General features: G+C 45.6%; 1 protein-coding gene across 4 annotated transcripts in view; it reads right to left on the reverse strand.

Annotated features, from left to right (window-relative positions):
• LOC124596031 (disks large 1 tumor suppressor protein) overlaps window positions 1-15531 on the reverse strand; it is a 940679-nt gene that overhangs the window by 554610 nt on the left and 370538 nt on the right. For all 4 annotated transcript variants that reach the window (XM_047134995.1, XM_047134994.1, XM_047134993.1 and 1 more), the window contains one exon: window positions 2904-3125. In XM_047134995.1, the coding sequence (XP_046990951.1) occupies window positions 2904-3125 (222 nt within the window). The remainder of the gene's footprint in view (window positions 1-2903; window positions 3126-15531) is intronic.

Here is a 15531-nt window from a genome sequence, read left to right on the forward strand (position 1 = left end):
AGTTCTCAGATCTTCAAATTGGGACGACGAAGAAGGAATAGCGCTGAATGGCGTATTGGCCTACACACAGCGCCGGCCGAGGTGGCCGAGCGGTTCTAGGCGCTACAGTCTGGAACCGCGCGACCGCTACGGTCGCAGGTTCGAATCCTGCCTCGGGCATGGATGTGTGTGATGTCCTTAGGTTAGTTTGGTTTAAGTAGTTCTAAGTTCTAGGGGGCTGATGACCTCAGCAGTTAAGTCCCATAGTGTTCAGAGTCATTTGAACCTACACACAGAGACATCTTGTTGTCAACAGATTTTAGGTGGTCCAGTAACCCCATCATACAGGTGTTACGCTAGTTAATTACTGTTACATATGAACTGTGTGTTATGCCAGTAATTGTGAGGTCTGGATATGTGGCGAACCTCCTACGTTTACAACCGTGGGTGATTTAATGAGTTACGGGACTATACGCCAAGTATACCCATTTCGATGGGTTGGCTTCACAGCCAAAACCGCGCACTGACGGAAACAAAACCAAGGCGTGTGTTAATCCATCCAATGGTAGCCATTGTGGTAACGCGAGGAGGGTAGTCAGTCCGATGAAGGCTAATTAGAACATCAGCGAAAACGTCGACAGTTTTATTAAATATGACGCGAAATGACATACTGGATTGTAAGACGTACTGTGGGGCAGGTATAGACTCTGAGCACAATTTAGTAATGATGAAGAGTAAGCTGAAGTTTAAGAGAGTCGTCAGGAGGAATCAGTGTGGAAAGGAGTGGCATACTGAAATACTAAGGAATGATGACGTGCCTTTGAAATCTCTGAGCCTGCAGATGCTGCGATAAAGAATACCACAATAGACAGTTCATTTGAAGAAAACTGGACACATCTATGTGGAGCAGTCATAAAATTTGAACAGACAAATGTAGGTACAAAGAAGGTAACTGGTAAAGAAAGATTTAGCATCAGGAGAAATACTTCAATTGATCGACAAAAGATGAAAGTAAAAAGCGCTCAGAAACAATCAAGAATAAGTGACTTAGGAATGACGTAAAAAACTAGTGCAGGAAAGCTAAGGCATAATGGCTGCAGGAAAAATGGGAAGAATTCAAAAATAAAATGGTTGTCGGAAGGACACAAAAGTCAAACCAAAATCAGGTGAAATTAAAGGAGAGGGGTAAACATTCGCAGTGTAGGAGAAATTCCACGGTTAAAAATAGATAAGGGAGCAGATATGTGGAAAAAATAAACTGATAATCTTTAACAGGGGGAGTATCTGCCTGCTGACATGATAGAATAAGAAATGGAAATCGATTCGGAAGACGGTATTATAGTTAGAGTTTGACAGTTTTGGAAGCCTTGCAATCAAATAAAGCGGAAGGCATAGATAACATCAATTCGGAATTTCTAAAATCAGTGGGGGGAAACTTCAACCAAACTGCGAAGAAGCTTAATGTGCAGAATCTGTGAGACTGGAGACATACCATCCAACTTTCTGTAAAATACCACTTACAAAGTTCCGAAGATAGTAAGGGCAGCTTAAAAGCTCATGTATCCAAGTCGCTGACATGAATAATATACAAAAGAATGGGGAAGAAATAGAGGATGTGTTAGATGACCATCAGTTTCGCTTTAGGAAAGATAAAGGCACCAGAAATGCAGTTCTGACCTGATAAGACTTAAGAAAAATCAAGCAACGGCCGAAAGATTTGTGGATCTCGAAAATGTATTCGAAAATTTCAAGTGGTGCAAGATATTCGGAATTCTATTCTCTGAAAAATAGGCATACGCTATAGAGAACGACGGGTAATACAATATGTGTAAGAACCAAGAAGGAACAATGCGAATGGTAGACTAACAACGAAGTACTCGGATTAGAAAAGTTGTAAGACAAGAATGCAGTCTTTCTCCCCTACTGTTCAATCTCTATATCGGACTCAAATGACTCAAATAAAAGAAACGTTTCAGGAGTTGAATTAAAATTCAAGGTGGAACGATGCACATGATGAGATTCGATGACGGCATTGGTGAAAGCGAGGAATAACTGGAGAACACGCTGAATAGAATGAAAAGTCTACTGAATTAGAATACGGACCTAGAGTAAACAGAAGAAAGGCGAAAATAAAGAGGAGCAGAAATTGGATTAATGAGAAGCTTACTATCGAAATCTGGGAACGTGAACTAGATGATGTGCAGGAATTCTGCTGTCTTAGAAGCAAAATAACGTATAATGGACGAAGCAAGGAGGACATAAAAAGCAGACTAGCGCAAGCAAAGAGAGCATTCCTGGCCAAAAAAGATGTCAACTGGCATCAAACACTGGCCTTGATGGAGGCGTTTCTTAGAATGTACGTCTGGAGCACAGCATTACATGGGCTGTGAGGAAACTGGAAAGGAAGAGAATCGAAGCTTTTAAGGCGTGCTATTATGGAAGGGTATTGGTACTTACGTAAAAATATAAGATAAGAAAAGAGGAAATCTTCCGCTGAATCGGAGAGGAAAGGAGTACATGGTAAACACAGAGTAGAAAAAGGGGAAGTGTGACAGGATATGAGTTGAGACATCAAGGAATAATTTCAGTAGTACTACTGTACTGAGACCTTTATAACTAACAAGTAATTGAGGACGCTGGGTGCATGTGCTACAGGAGAGAAATTTCGGCGGGTCCCATCAAATCAGTCAGGAGACTGAAGACCCAAAGAAAAGCGACACAGAAGTGTACTACACGTGCGCCAGTAGAGGTCGCAGCATTTTGTAGGCATGTCATCTGGCACTGACGCTAATCCTCGGCTACCAACACGACGTTTACAGCAACGACTCGGCTACTTGTGCTGCGCATGCGCTCTGAGCAAAGTGCCCCTTAGGCCCTCGGCTCTTGGGAACGCAGCTGCGGCTGGAGGCGTGTGCGGCACTCACCGGCGTGTTCTTGACGGCGACCAGCTTATCGCCGACGAGCAGCCGTCCGTCGACCTGGGCGGCGCCGCCGTCCATGATCTTGGTGACGTAGATGCCGTTGTCGCCCGGGATGTGCTGGTTGCCGATGCCGCCCGCGATGCTGAAGCCCAGCCCCTTGCTGCCCTTCACCAGCTCGATTTCCAGCAGGCGCACGTTGCCCGCCGTCCGTCGCCGCCGCACGTACTGCAACCGCGCGTCACACACTAATGTTTTATCACATATTTCTACAATACACTTTGCTAGCTAACTGATCATACATTGAAGTAACGTAAAATAAGGTTACTTGAGCCCTGGGGGTTATTTTGCGTCAGCCCCCCACCCCAAAAAAAAAAAAAAAAAAAAAAACACGTTTCGATTTGCTGTCAGAGGCAACACAGTTACTCATGTGAGTGCTGGTACCATGATTTTCCGCTAGGTGACAGCAGTGTCTTTAGTCCGGACCAACGAGTTAAAATTTCAAAGTGGCTAACACACTTGTTCAAATGGCTCTGAGCACTATGGGACTTAACATCTATGGTCATCAGTCCCCTAGAACTTAGAACTACTTAAACCTAACTAACCTAAGGACATCACACAACAAACACACTTATTGTAGCAACCAAAGCTAACTCGGCTGCCATGTTTTTAGGGTTCTGTGGCTCAATCGGTAAAAAGGGAACACCCTTTTAGGATCTCTTTTTTGTCCATCAATCTGTCTGACTGTTAAGAACGCCTTTTCTCGTGAACGGGTTGACGTATCAAGTTGAAATACACTACTGGCCACTAAAATTGCTACACCAAGAAGAAATGCATATGATAAACGGGTATTCATTGGACAAATATATTATACTAGAACTGACACGTGATTACATTTTCACGCAATTTGGGTGCATAGATCCCGAGAAATCAGTACCCAGAACAACCACCTCTAGCAGTAATAACGGCCTTGATACGCCTGGGCATTGAGTCAAACACACCTTGGATGGCGTGTACAGGTACAGCAGCTCATGCAGCTTCAACACGATACCGCAGTTCATCAAGAGTAGTAACTAGCATATCGTGACGAGCCAGTTGCTCTGCCGCCATTGACCAGACGTTTTTAATTGGTGAGAGATCTCGAGAATGTGCTGGGCAGGGCAGCAGTCGAACATTTTCTGTATCCAGAAGGGCCCATACAGGACCTGCAACATGCGGTCGTGCATTATCCTGCTGAAATGTGCGGTTTCGCAGTGATCGAATGAAGGGTAGAGCCACGGGTCGTAATACACCTGAAATGTAACGCCCACTGTTCAAAGTGCCGTCAATGCGAACAAGAGGTGACCGAGACGTGTAACCAATGGCACCCCATACCATCACACCGGGTGATACGCCAGTATGGCGATCACGAATAGACGCTTCCAATGTGCGTTCACCGCGGTGTCGCCAAATACGGATGCGACCAGCATGATGCTGTGAACAGAACCTGGATTCATCCGAAAAAATGACGTTTCGCCATTCGTGCACCCTGGTTCGTCGTTGAGTACACCATCGCAGGCGCTCCTGTCTGTGGTGCAGCGTCAAGGGTACCCGCAGCCATCAAGGCCGTTATTAGGGGCAGAGGTACTGATTTCTCAAGATCTATGCACCCAAATTGCGTGATAATATAATCACATGTCAGTTCAAGTATAATATATTTGTCCAATGGATACCCGTTTATCATCTGCATTTCTTCTTGGTGAAGCAATTTTAATGGCCGGTAGTGTAATTGCTGTGCCACGAAGGATCAGTCAGCCAAGCAGATCAGGGCGTCGACGAATAAATATAACCGCACGTGTGTTGTCAGCGTTAAGAGTAATGTCATCGTTCTTTGCACACTGCTCAATCAACGTAATTTGGCATTGCAGACTCCCGGTGACGATGTTCACCCTCTGGCTGCTAGTTAAGAGAGCAGTGCCATGCGCCAATTTTGCCGGGTGGACACGTGGCAGGGCCGGAAGATCGTTCACGTATATGATAAACAACGTGGGTGACAATACGGACTCTTAAGAAATGTCGTCATTGAATGGTTTAATAGTGGAGCGTTTTTCTTCTATCTTCACCATTAGTCGTTTTTGCTGTAAGAAGCTGGTGATGATCTTGATGCAATAGTCCGGGAACGTCCTTAAGTCTTGCACTTTAGTGAGGAGCTTGTCTTTCCACACCCGGTCATAGGTTTTCTTAGCATCTAAGGAAACTCCAGTGGTATAGTAGGAGAAACATAACTTATATGCTATATACCGGGTGATCAAAAAGTCAGTATAAATTTGAAAACTGAATGAATCACGGAATAATGTACACTCCTGGAAATGGAAAAAAGAACACATTGACACCGGTGTGTCAGACCCACCATACTTGCTCCGGACACTGCGAGAGGGCTGTACAAGCAATGATCACACGCACGGCACAGCGGACACACCAGGAACCGCGGTGTTGGCCGTCGAATGGCGCTAGCTGCGCAGCATTTGTGCACCGCCGCCGTCAGTGTCAGCCAGTTTGCCGTGGCATACGGAGCTCCATCGCAGTCTTTAACACTGGTAGCATGCCGCGACAGCGTGGACGTGAACCGTATGTGCAGTTGACGGACTTTGAGCGAGGGCGTATAGTGGGCATGCGGGAGGCCGGGTGGACGTACCGCCGAATTGCTCAACACGTGGGGCGTGAGGTCTCCACAGTACATCGATGTTGTCGCCAGTGGTCGGCGGAAGGTGCACGTGCCCGTCGACCTGGGACCGGACCGCAGCGACGCACGGATGCACGCCAAGACCGTAGGATCCTACGCAGTGCCGTAGGGGACCGCACCGCCACTTCCCAGCAAATTAGGGACACTGTTGCTCCTGGAGTATCGGCGAGGACCATTCGCAACCGTCTCCATGAAGCTGGGCTACGGTCCCGCACACCGTTAGGCCGTCTTCCGCTCACGCCCCAACATCGTGCAGCCCGCCTCCAGTGGTGTCGCGACAGGCGTGAATGGAGGGACGAATGGAGACGTGTCGTCTTCAGCGATGAGAGTCGCTTCTGCCTTGGTGCCAATGATGGTCGTATGCGTGTTTGGCGCCGTGCAGGTGAGCGCCACAATCAGGACTGCATACGACCGAGGCAAACAGGGCCAACACCCGGCATCATGGTGTGGGGAGCGATCTCCTACACTGGCCGTACACCACTGGTGATCGTCGAGGGGACACTGAATAGTGCACGGTACATCCAAACCGTCATCGAACCCATCGTTCTACCATTCCTAGACCGGCAAGGGAACTTGCTGTTCCAACAGGACAATGCACGTCCGCATGTATCCCGTGCCACCCAACGTGCTCTAGAAGGTGTAAGTCAACTACCCTGGCCAGCAAGATCTCCGGACCTGTCCCCCATTGAGCATGTTTGGGACTGGATGAAGCGTCGTCTCACGCGGTCTGCACGTCCAGCACGAACGCTGGTCCAACTGAGGCGCCAGGTGGAAATGGCATGGCAAGCCGTTCCACAGGACTACATCCAGCATCTCTACGATCGTCTCCATGGGAGAATAGCAGCCTGCATTGCTGCGAAAGGTGGATATACACTGTACTAGTGCCGACATTGTGCATGCTCTGTTGCCTGTGTCTATGTGCCTGTGATTCTGTCAGTGTGGTCATGTGATGTATCTGACCCCAGGAATGTGTCAATAAAGTTTCCCCTTCCTGGGACAATGAATTCACGGTGTTCTTATTTCAATTTCCAGGAGTGTAGATAGAGAGGTACAAATTGACACACATGCTTGGAATGACATGGGGTCTTATTAGAACCCAAAAAATACTAAAGTTCAAAAAATGTCCGACAGATGGCGCGTCATCTGATCAGAATAGCAATAATTAGCACAACAAAGTAAGACAAAGCAAAGATGATGTTCTTTACAGGAAATGCTCAGTATGTCCACCATCATTCCTCAACAGTAGCTGTAGTCGAGGAGTAATGTTGTGAACAGTACCGTAAAGCATGTCAGGGGTTGTGGAGAGGCACTGGCGTCGGATGTTGTCTTTCAGCGTCCCTAGATATGTCGGTCGATCACGATACACTTGCGACTTCAGGCGACCCCAAAGCCAATAATCGCACGGACTGTGGTCTGAGGACCTGAGAGGTCAAGCATGACGAAAGTGGCGGCTGAGCACACGATCATCACCGAACGGCGCGCGCAAGACATCTTTCACGCGCCATCTGTCGGACATTTTGTGAACTTTGTTTCTTTTTTTGTTTTTTTTTTTGTTCTAATAAAACCCCATGTCATTTCAAGTATGTGTGTCAATTTTTACCTCTCTATCTACATTATTCCTTGGTTTATTAAGTTATCAAATTTATACTGACTTTTTGATCACCCTGTATTTTGATAGGCGCAGTAGTTGCAGTTCCTCTGATGACCTGGTTCAGGATTGTTGGTGAATGACGAAGACTCCTCTCCCCTCCCGCCCCGCAGTTCATAGGCGCGCTGTTTGTATCTCGCGCAGGCATCAACATCGTGACGGCAGAATAACCACACTACCTGGCGGGCAGCGTTGTCGCCGGTGGAAAAGACCCAGCTGTCCTCAGGATTTCCGCCGGCCGATTACAGATATTCGTGGAAATGCTGGGGTTCCACGGAATATCTAACTGGTAGCCGCGATCATGTTTCATTAGATTTTCCGCCACGCGTATCTCCACGGATTCTTTAGTAATGGCGTCCCAAAACGATGTTGCTGTGGCTAAAATTATTGTTCTTTAGTACGCCACTGAATGTTCGCTGGAGATACAACGTTTGGCAATAGTAGACTCGGCTGGTTGCAAAACGGAAGTGCCGCGTTGGTGTTCAGTGCAGCGTTCTCCCACGGTATGGTGAGTCTGACCTACGAAAGCCGTACCACGCTGGCAAAGTATTTTGTAAATCCGCTCGTGGTGCCTAACCTCCGGAAAAGTTTCTCAGTTTAGCAACATGTCCGTAGAAAGTGGTACAGGTGACGTGCAGAACGACTGGTCATGTCTTTCCACTCGAGACTGCACAAGTTAGCTCTTTCCTGATTATCTTAATGAATCGGCGCATAGGATTTCCTCTTACTTGTTTTCTGTGAATCTCTATTTCATGTTATCCCTCGAAGCAGTTCCTGTAACGCACTGAATTCTTTAGAAGATGCACACAGGCACCCTCTGATTTTAAATGGTGGTGCGAATACCTGTGAAATAAGTCCCGGGAAGTCATTACGGTGCGTTTATTAGCGAACTTCGTAGAAAAGTTTACAGTGAAGTAACAAAAATAATTCATCGCAAAAAGTTCCTCAAAGCTGAGAGCATGGTAAAGAGGGCTAGCTAGTTCAGAGAACAGATTCGGATTACATCGCATCGGCGACATCACAAAAAAAACAGGTTCTAAGAACGTCCTATCGCCGACTGCCGATATTTGGCGCGCAGTCGAAATATCTTGCATACTTGATAAAACGTTGTAGCTACTCGTACACCGTCAGTAGCTTAACAATGTTCATTTGTTTATTATTTTAACCGGTTTACTGCATAGAAACACTATTGTATTAAAGCTCCGAAAACATGTGGGCGCATCCTAATGCTTGGAACGCTGAAGTGGGTTTTGGTAACCAATCCATAAACATTATAAAAATATGTATGTGTGTGTGTTAATTGTTTTAACTGGTTTACTGCATAGATACACTATCGTATTAAAGCTCTGAAAAAATGTGGGATCTTCCTAGTGCTTGGAACGCTAAAGTGGGTTTCGGTAACCACATCATAAACATTATAAAAGTATGTATGCGTGTGTGTTTCACATATCCTACTAAACCGTTGGATCGATTTCAACCAAACCTGGTACACATAAACCATACTGTCAGGCAACAATCGCTGCGGCTGTCAGAACCACCAACTTGTCAAAGGGACGGGGTTGAAAAAGAAGCGTAGTTCGCCACGCGTGAATTCCCAGGTTTCATTTGCGCAGTATTTGAGAATGAGAGTACTTAGCGACTTGCAACGAGCCTTACACATTATTTTAAATCTTTACGAAATCTTTTCTCGCTGACAACCCCTACAAAATGATGAACGGAAAAATGTTTACCGCTTACTACTTTTCCACTGCTCATGCAGTAAATGTACCGCATGATACATGACGTCATAATTTACTACTTCTGTACAACTACCTTTACACGTAACATGTTTTGCAGAGAGTACGCACTTATAGCACTGAATTTAACTGCAAAATAATATCACTGTATAACACGTAGTTCAGCAGATATGACGTCATAAGCAATGTGCTGCATGAAAAACAGCCGCATCGTGCATGACGTTTGAATTTATTACTTATTTGCTATTACACTCGCAATACATTTCTCAGTCGGTATCCGCATATGTCGTTGAATTTACCTACATTACTACATCATCGTACGACATATAGTTCAGGACATGTAACGCCAAAAACGTTAATCACACGGCCAGATACTGCGTGGTACGGGCGTGGACGAACAGCTATTAACAAATATCTGGGCAACGCCGGTTTTCTCTGCTAGTATTTAATAAACAAGTTCTGAGATACACGCGTGAATGAATGCGGTTACCCTACGTATCGATCGCCAAGCAAGATTCATTTTAATGGCTTGACTACATATCCTTGCTCCAATGTGTCATTGCTGTGCCGGCCGGTGTGGCCGTGCGGTTAAAGGCGCTTCAGTCTGGAACCGCGTGACCGCTACGGTCGCAGGTTCGAATCCTGCCTCGGGCATGGATGTGTGTGATGTCCTTAGGTTAGTTAGGTTTAATTAGTTCTAAGTTCTAGGCGACTGATGACCTCAGAAGTTAAGTCGCATAGTGCTCAGAGCCATTTGAATTTGTCATTGCTGTGCCATATGGTTCTGCAGTTATCGATGCCTGCATGCGAACTAGCTTCTCATTCGGTGCTTTCGAGTTCTGCAGTGCTGCGTAAGGCAGCGAATTACTTCTGCCAGTTGCAGCGTCCCACTAAAATGTAAAATTTGGAAAATAACATCCTGTCCAAAATATGAGAAACCTCACACCTTCTGCAATTCCAAACTGTCCTTCACTGATCCCAGAAAGTCTGCAATCTTAGATGATGATCATAAAACCTATTTCACCTTAAATTTTCGGAAGATTTTGGGTATGTTGAACGAAATGTTGCCAATAAAGGCATGCTCTCCCCTTTGTCCACTTCCTTGTTCTTTGTTTTAACTAATAGTGCCCTTTTCATCTGCTGAGTAGAATATCTATTTTCCCGGAACACTGTCTTTAGGAGGGACAGCTCTTTAGTCCATGTACCGAACACCTAAATGTTTTACGATAGAAATGTCGTGTGGCTAGGGCCTCCCGTCGGGTAGACCGTTCGCCTGGTGCAGGTCTTTCGATTTGACGCCACTTCGGCGACCTGCGCGTCAATGGGGATGAAATGATGATGATTAGGACAACACAACACCCAGTCCCTGAGCGGAGAAAATTTCCGACCCAGGCGGGAATCGAACCCGGGCCCTTAGGATTGACAGTCTGTCACGCTGACCACTCAGCTACCGGGGCGGACATGTTTTACGATAAGTTTGCTATTATCTTTTAAACGAAAATATATTTAAGATTGTTTTTCTTGACCCATAGCCATGAGGACCCCTTCACTAGGTGTCTGTGGAAGCTACCTTAGCATATCTGTATTCTCTGTGCAAATATTTTTATGTATTTTTGTTTTGTTTTCTGACGTTTTCTGCACCATGGAGAATCTCCTCACTATGAATATACTGGAACGAAAAGTCCATCTACTCAATCTATCTCGTCTGAGACTGTGTGAGCTCTGTGTGAAAGGGCTACGTAAGTTTGCGACGGCCTACGAAAACTCGATGATTGCACGTACACATCGATATGAGTGGGCTTACTATAAATCTGAATGCCCCACAGAACCATCGTTCTTCCGTCTAATCACAACACCAAGGAATGGTAGAGAACCCTCTACGTCTACATGATTATTCTGCCATTCACAATTAAGTGCCTGGTCAAAGGTTTCATCGAACCGCCTTCAAGCTTCTTCCCTTTTGTTCCACCCTCGAAGAGCGCGTGGGAAAAACGAGTACTTACTTTTCCTGTGCAAGCTCTGATTTCCCTTATTTTATTACGATGGACATTTCTCCCTAATGTAGGCCGGTGCCAAGAGAATACTTTCGCAATGGGAAGAGACAGTTGATGATTGAAATTTCACGAGAAGATCCTGCTCAACGAAAAATGCCTTTGTTTCAATGATCGCCATGTCAATTCATGTATCATGTCTGTGGCACTCTCTACCCTGTTCCTGGATAAGCTGCCCTTCTTTGAGCTTTTTCGATGTCCTCCGTCACACACCGCACAGCAAAAAAAATGTTCAAATGTGTGTGAGATCTTATGGGACTTAACTGCTAAGGTCATCAGTCCCTAAGCTTACACACTACTTAACCTAAATTGTCCTAAGGACAAAGACACACACCCATGCCCGAGGGAGGACTGGAACCTCCGCCGGGACAAGCCGCACAGTCCATGACTGCAGCGCCGTGGACCGCTCGGCTAATCCCGCGCGGCGCCGCAAGCAGTACTCCAGACTATTTCCATAGTGAAATGGATGTTCTTATGAAAGGAGCAGAGATAGGTAAAAACTACGTTAATTTCTTTTCTGCAGTGAGAGCACATTATGAAAAAATTGCCTACGTACCTCCAAAATACAACTGGTTTGTGGGCCGCTGATTCCAGCGCTGTCTGCTCAGAGTTCTTCACAGAAAAGTTGGCCATCAAGGGAGAGAGAGGACTATCGAGGGCGACGGTGAGTATTTCCTGTGCGAGAGCTAGGAAAAGCGCTAATTCCGCAACGTGTCCTGTTCAACAGGGATTCTACCACGATCTGCTGTCTTCTTCACTTTGTGTAGTCTAAACTGTTTTTCAATACCGGGGGCTACTGCTTCAGTATCTATCATCTGTGAGTTTGTGCGGCGGCCAAGCATCGGTATGATAGTACTCTCATGCGTCAACACATTTTTAAATGTAGTGTTTTATATTTTGGATTTCTGTCTGCAGTCTTCAGTCTCAACACCAGACTGATCCACGAGCTTGGATCCGTCGAATAAGTTTACACAGGGCCAGAACTTTCTAGGAATTGTAATACATCTTTCGCCAAGATCTGTCTGTGGAAATTACTGTAGGCTTACGGATACTGGAATGGTCATTATGTTTTCTGTCTAGGTCCATAAAGTTTGCTTGTTTTATAGCGTGAGTGTAACAATCCCTTTTCGCAACATTCTATGAAGTTAACATTAAACCACGTCGGGTCTATGCTGTCTTTATTTCTTTACTTGGTACATATTTAGTAAGACTAAAAGGACCCTGTGACGCTCAATACTTATTGCGACAGTCTGAGAACGGTATTGACGATTTGCATAATACAGGACATTGAAGACGAATGGAAAGCTTTAAAAATATTTACGCTCGCTCAATATATTGTATATGTATGGGTAGTATTGCTCCTCCCGAGACCTAGAGAAATTCAAATCGCTCCGAACGAATTTCCGCAAAGAACCGAAAAAAGTAAGTGACATAAGATCAGAGAGTGTTCTGGAGGATGTGTATCAAACGAACATGTGGTACTTTTACTTTGAGAAATGAAATTCCTAACTGTTAAGAAAACGCCAGATATCTCGTTTTTCACAATAGTAGAGGAAACCGCTGTCACATCGTGGGCAGCACAAAATATAAGATTTCAATCAGAAATCAGAAAACAATTGTTTTATTTGCTTTGAGACAGTTTTATTTGCAACACTTGCTGCACTAGAGAAACATATAGAAAAACAACATATGTACACGATAAATTATACAGTCACGTGTTATAATTTATAATTATTGTAATGTTGTTGTAGTTTACGAATCTATACTTCACTGAATGAGCCCCTGCCGCACTGAAATGTTCACTGGGAGCTTTTCAGACATATTTCGTGCGTTCTGCATACTTTCTGTATGTGTTCTGAAGAGTAAGGAAGTCAGCTGCAGTTGATAGCCTACGAGTTCCAAATCGCCGAGCGGCGACAGGTTCACTAGGAAGGCAGAGTTTCAACTGACGCATCCCGGGCATAAATAATGCGCAATATTGTTGTGCCATTCTTGGCTTCATACGTTTGTGGAATGTATTGATATAATATTACTACGCAATAAATACTGAGTGTGTGGGGGCTCTTAAGACATTATGTTATGTTAACCGGAGACCTAGAAACGACGGAGAGGCTCCGTCCCCGCCGCAGCCGCAGTGGTCCGCAACCCCACGACGACTACCGCAGTCCACTTCACCCCTCCACCGCCTCACACCGAACCCAGGGTTATTGTGCGGTTCGGCCTCCGGTGGACCCCCAGAGAACGTCTCACACCTGACGAGTCTAGCGGTTCTAGGCGCTCAGTCCGGAACCGCGCGACTGCTACGGTCGCAGGTTCGAAAAAAAATGGTTGATTCAAATGGCTCTGAGCACTATGCGACTTAACTTCTGAGGTCATCAGTCGCCTAGAACTTAGAACTAATTAAACCTAACTAACCTAAGGACATCACACACATCCATGCCCGAGGCAGGATTCGAACCTGCGACCGCAGCGGTCACGCGGTTCCAGACTGAAGCGCCTTTAACCGCACGGCCACACCGGCCGGCTCACAGGTTCGAATCCTGCCTCGGGCATGGATGTGTGTGATGTCCTTAGGTTAGTTAGGTTTAAGTAGTTCTAAGTTCTAGGGGACTGATGACCACAGATGTTAAGTCCCATAGTGCTCAGAGCCATTTGAACCATTTTGAACACCTGACGAGTGTAACCGCTATGTTTGCGTGGTAGAGTAATGGTGGTGTACGCGTACGTGGAGAACTTGTTTGCGCAGCGGAATAAAGGGAACCAGCCAGCATTTGCCGAGGCAGATGGAAAACTGCCTAAAAACCATCCACAGACTGGCCGGCTCGCCGGACCTCGACACATGTCCGCCGGGCGGATTCGTGCCGCGGACCAGGCGCTCCTTCCCGCCCTTAAAGCCGTGCGTTAGACCGCACGGCCAACCGGGCGGGCTCTTAAGACATTACTCAACACTAATATTCGTTTGTCAGAATGGAAGTGAACGGTTTCACGTCGTCATTTGATTGCGATGTTGGTGACCGTTTATCAGTTCTACGACACAGAACTACTCTCCTAACTTCCTACATCATACTTCCGCCTTCGGTGACCGTAATTCGTGAAATAGTTTAGCAGTGGCTAATCTCTTTTTGGTGCCGTTTTCAAAAAGATCAGATCTGTTTATCTCGAGGAGTGTAAAGAGTGTCTTTCGCATGTCAGCTGCCAAGTTAGTTGGTTGCTGCGTTATTACTTCGCAATAATGTTTGTCCAATCAGCAGGCACCATATGTAGTACTAGAAAACTAAAAACATTGCAAGCGGGGAATTTCGCGAAATGTTACATCCATTCCTACAGCCGCGAGCAATAATATCACGGCAAATGCGGGAACAGCCTTCTGGGAATTTAACGTGCCTCGCAAATCAGCGTATAAGTGCATCAACAGGAAAACGGGGTAAGCTTGCCTGGGCCTGCACTAGCCAGTTCTCGGGAGATGGTGGAATAAAAACATTCCAGGTCATATCCGGAACGACAGGGAAGACACTGGCGCGACTCTGTAATAACTGCAGTCACGGTACGACTTCATGGAAGTCGTTTAAGAAAAATTTAATATCAGAAGAAAAATAAAGAAGCTCCGGAAAAATGTCGACGGAACTGAACTCTGCAGCGACGCTGGCGAACAGATGCTTATCGCGGACGACTGTTTGTCGTTAAGATGAATACACGCACAAACACAAAAAAATTCAGCGTTATTCAAGAGTTCATTAAAAAAAAAAAACCTCACTATTTTTGTTTCCAGGGTTTCGGCGCTCTCTGTCAGTCATGTCAGAAACTCACCATTTGCATTTACCAAATACGGCAGAAACAGTCCCTGTGTAAGTAGGCTGTTCATGTTTTCTCTATGTAAGTAGGCTGTTTAGGTTTTTTTATTGGTAACGCCACCTCTGTATGAAAATCACTGGCTGTGCTGTGTGCAGTCTGTGGCTGCTTTGCATTGTTGTAATACTCGCCATTGTAGTGTTAGGCAGCTGGCTGTGAACAGCGCGTAGCGTTGCGCAGTTGGAGGTGAGCCGCCAGCAGTGGTGGATGTGGGGAGAGAGATGGCGGAGTTTTGAAATTTGTCATGAACTGCTATATTTATATATGATGATATCAAGGTAAATACATTGTTTGTTCTCTATTAATATCTTTCATTTGCTAACTATCCCTATCAGTAGTTAGTGCCTTCAGTAGTTTGAATCTTTTATTTAGCTGGCAGTAGTGGCGCTCGCTGTATTGCAGTAGCTTGAGCAGCGAAGATTTTTGTGAGGTAAGTGATTTGTGAAACGTATAGGTTAATGTTAGTCAGGGCCATTCTTTCGTAGGGATTTTTTTGAAAGTCAGATTGCGTTGCGCTAAAAAATATTCTGTGTCAGGTAAAGGACAGTCGTGTATTATTGTTCAAAGGGGACGTTTCATATGTCGACCCTTAGCCGAGGATACCTCACTGGAATCTTCTGATCTTTTG

The sequence above is a fragment of the Schistocerca americana genome, chromosome 2 (genome assembly GCF_021461395.2).
Source record: "Schistocerca americana isolate TAMUIC-IGC-003095 chromosome 2, iqSchAmer2.1, whole genome shotgun sequence".
Lineage (NCBI taxonomy): Eukaryota > Metazoa > Arthropoda > Insecta > Orthoptera > Acrididae > Schistocerca > Schistocerca americana.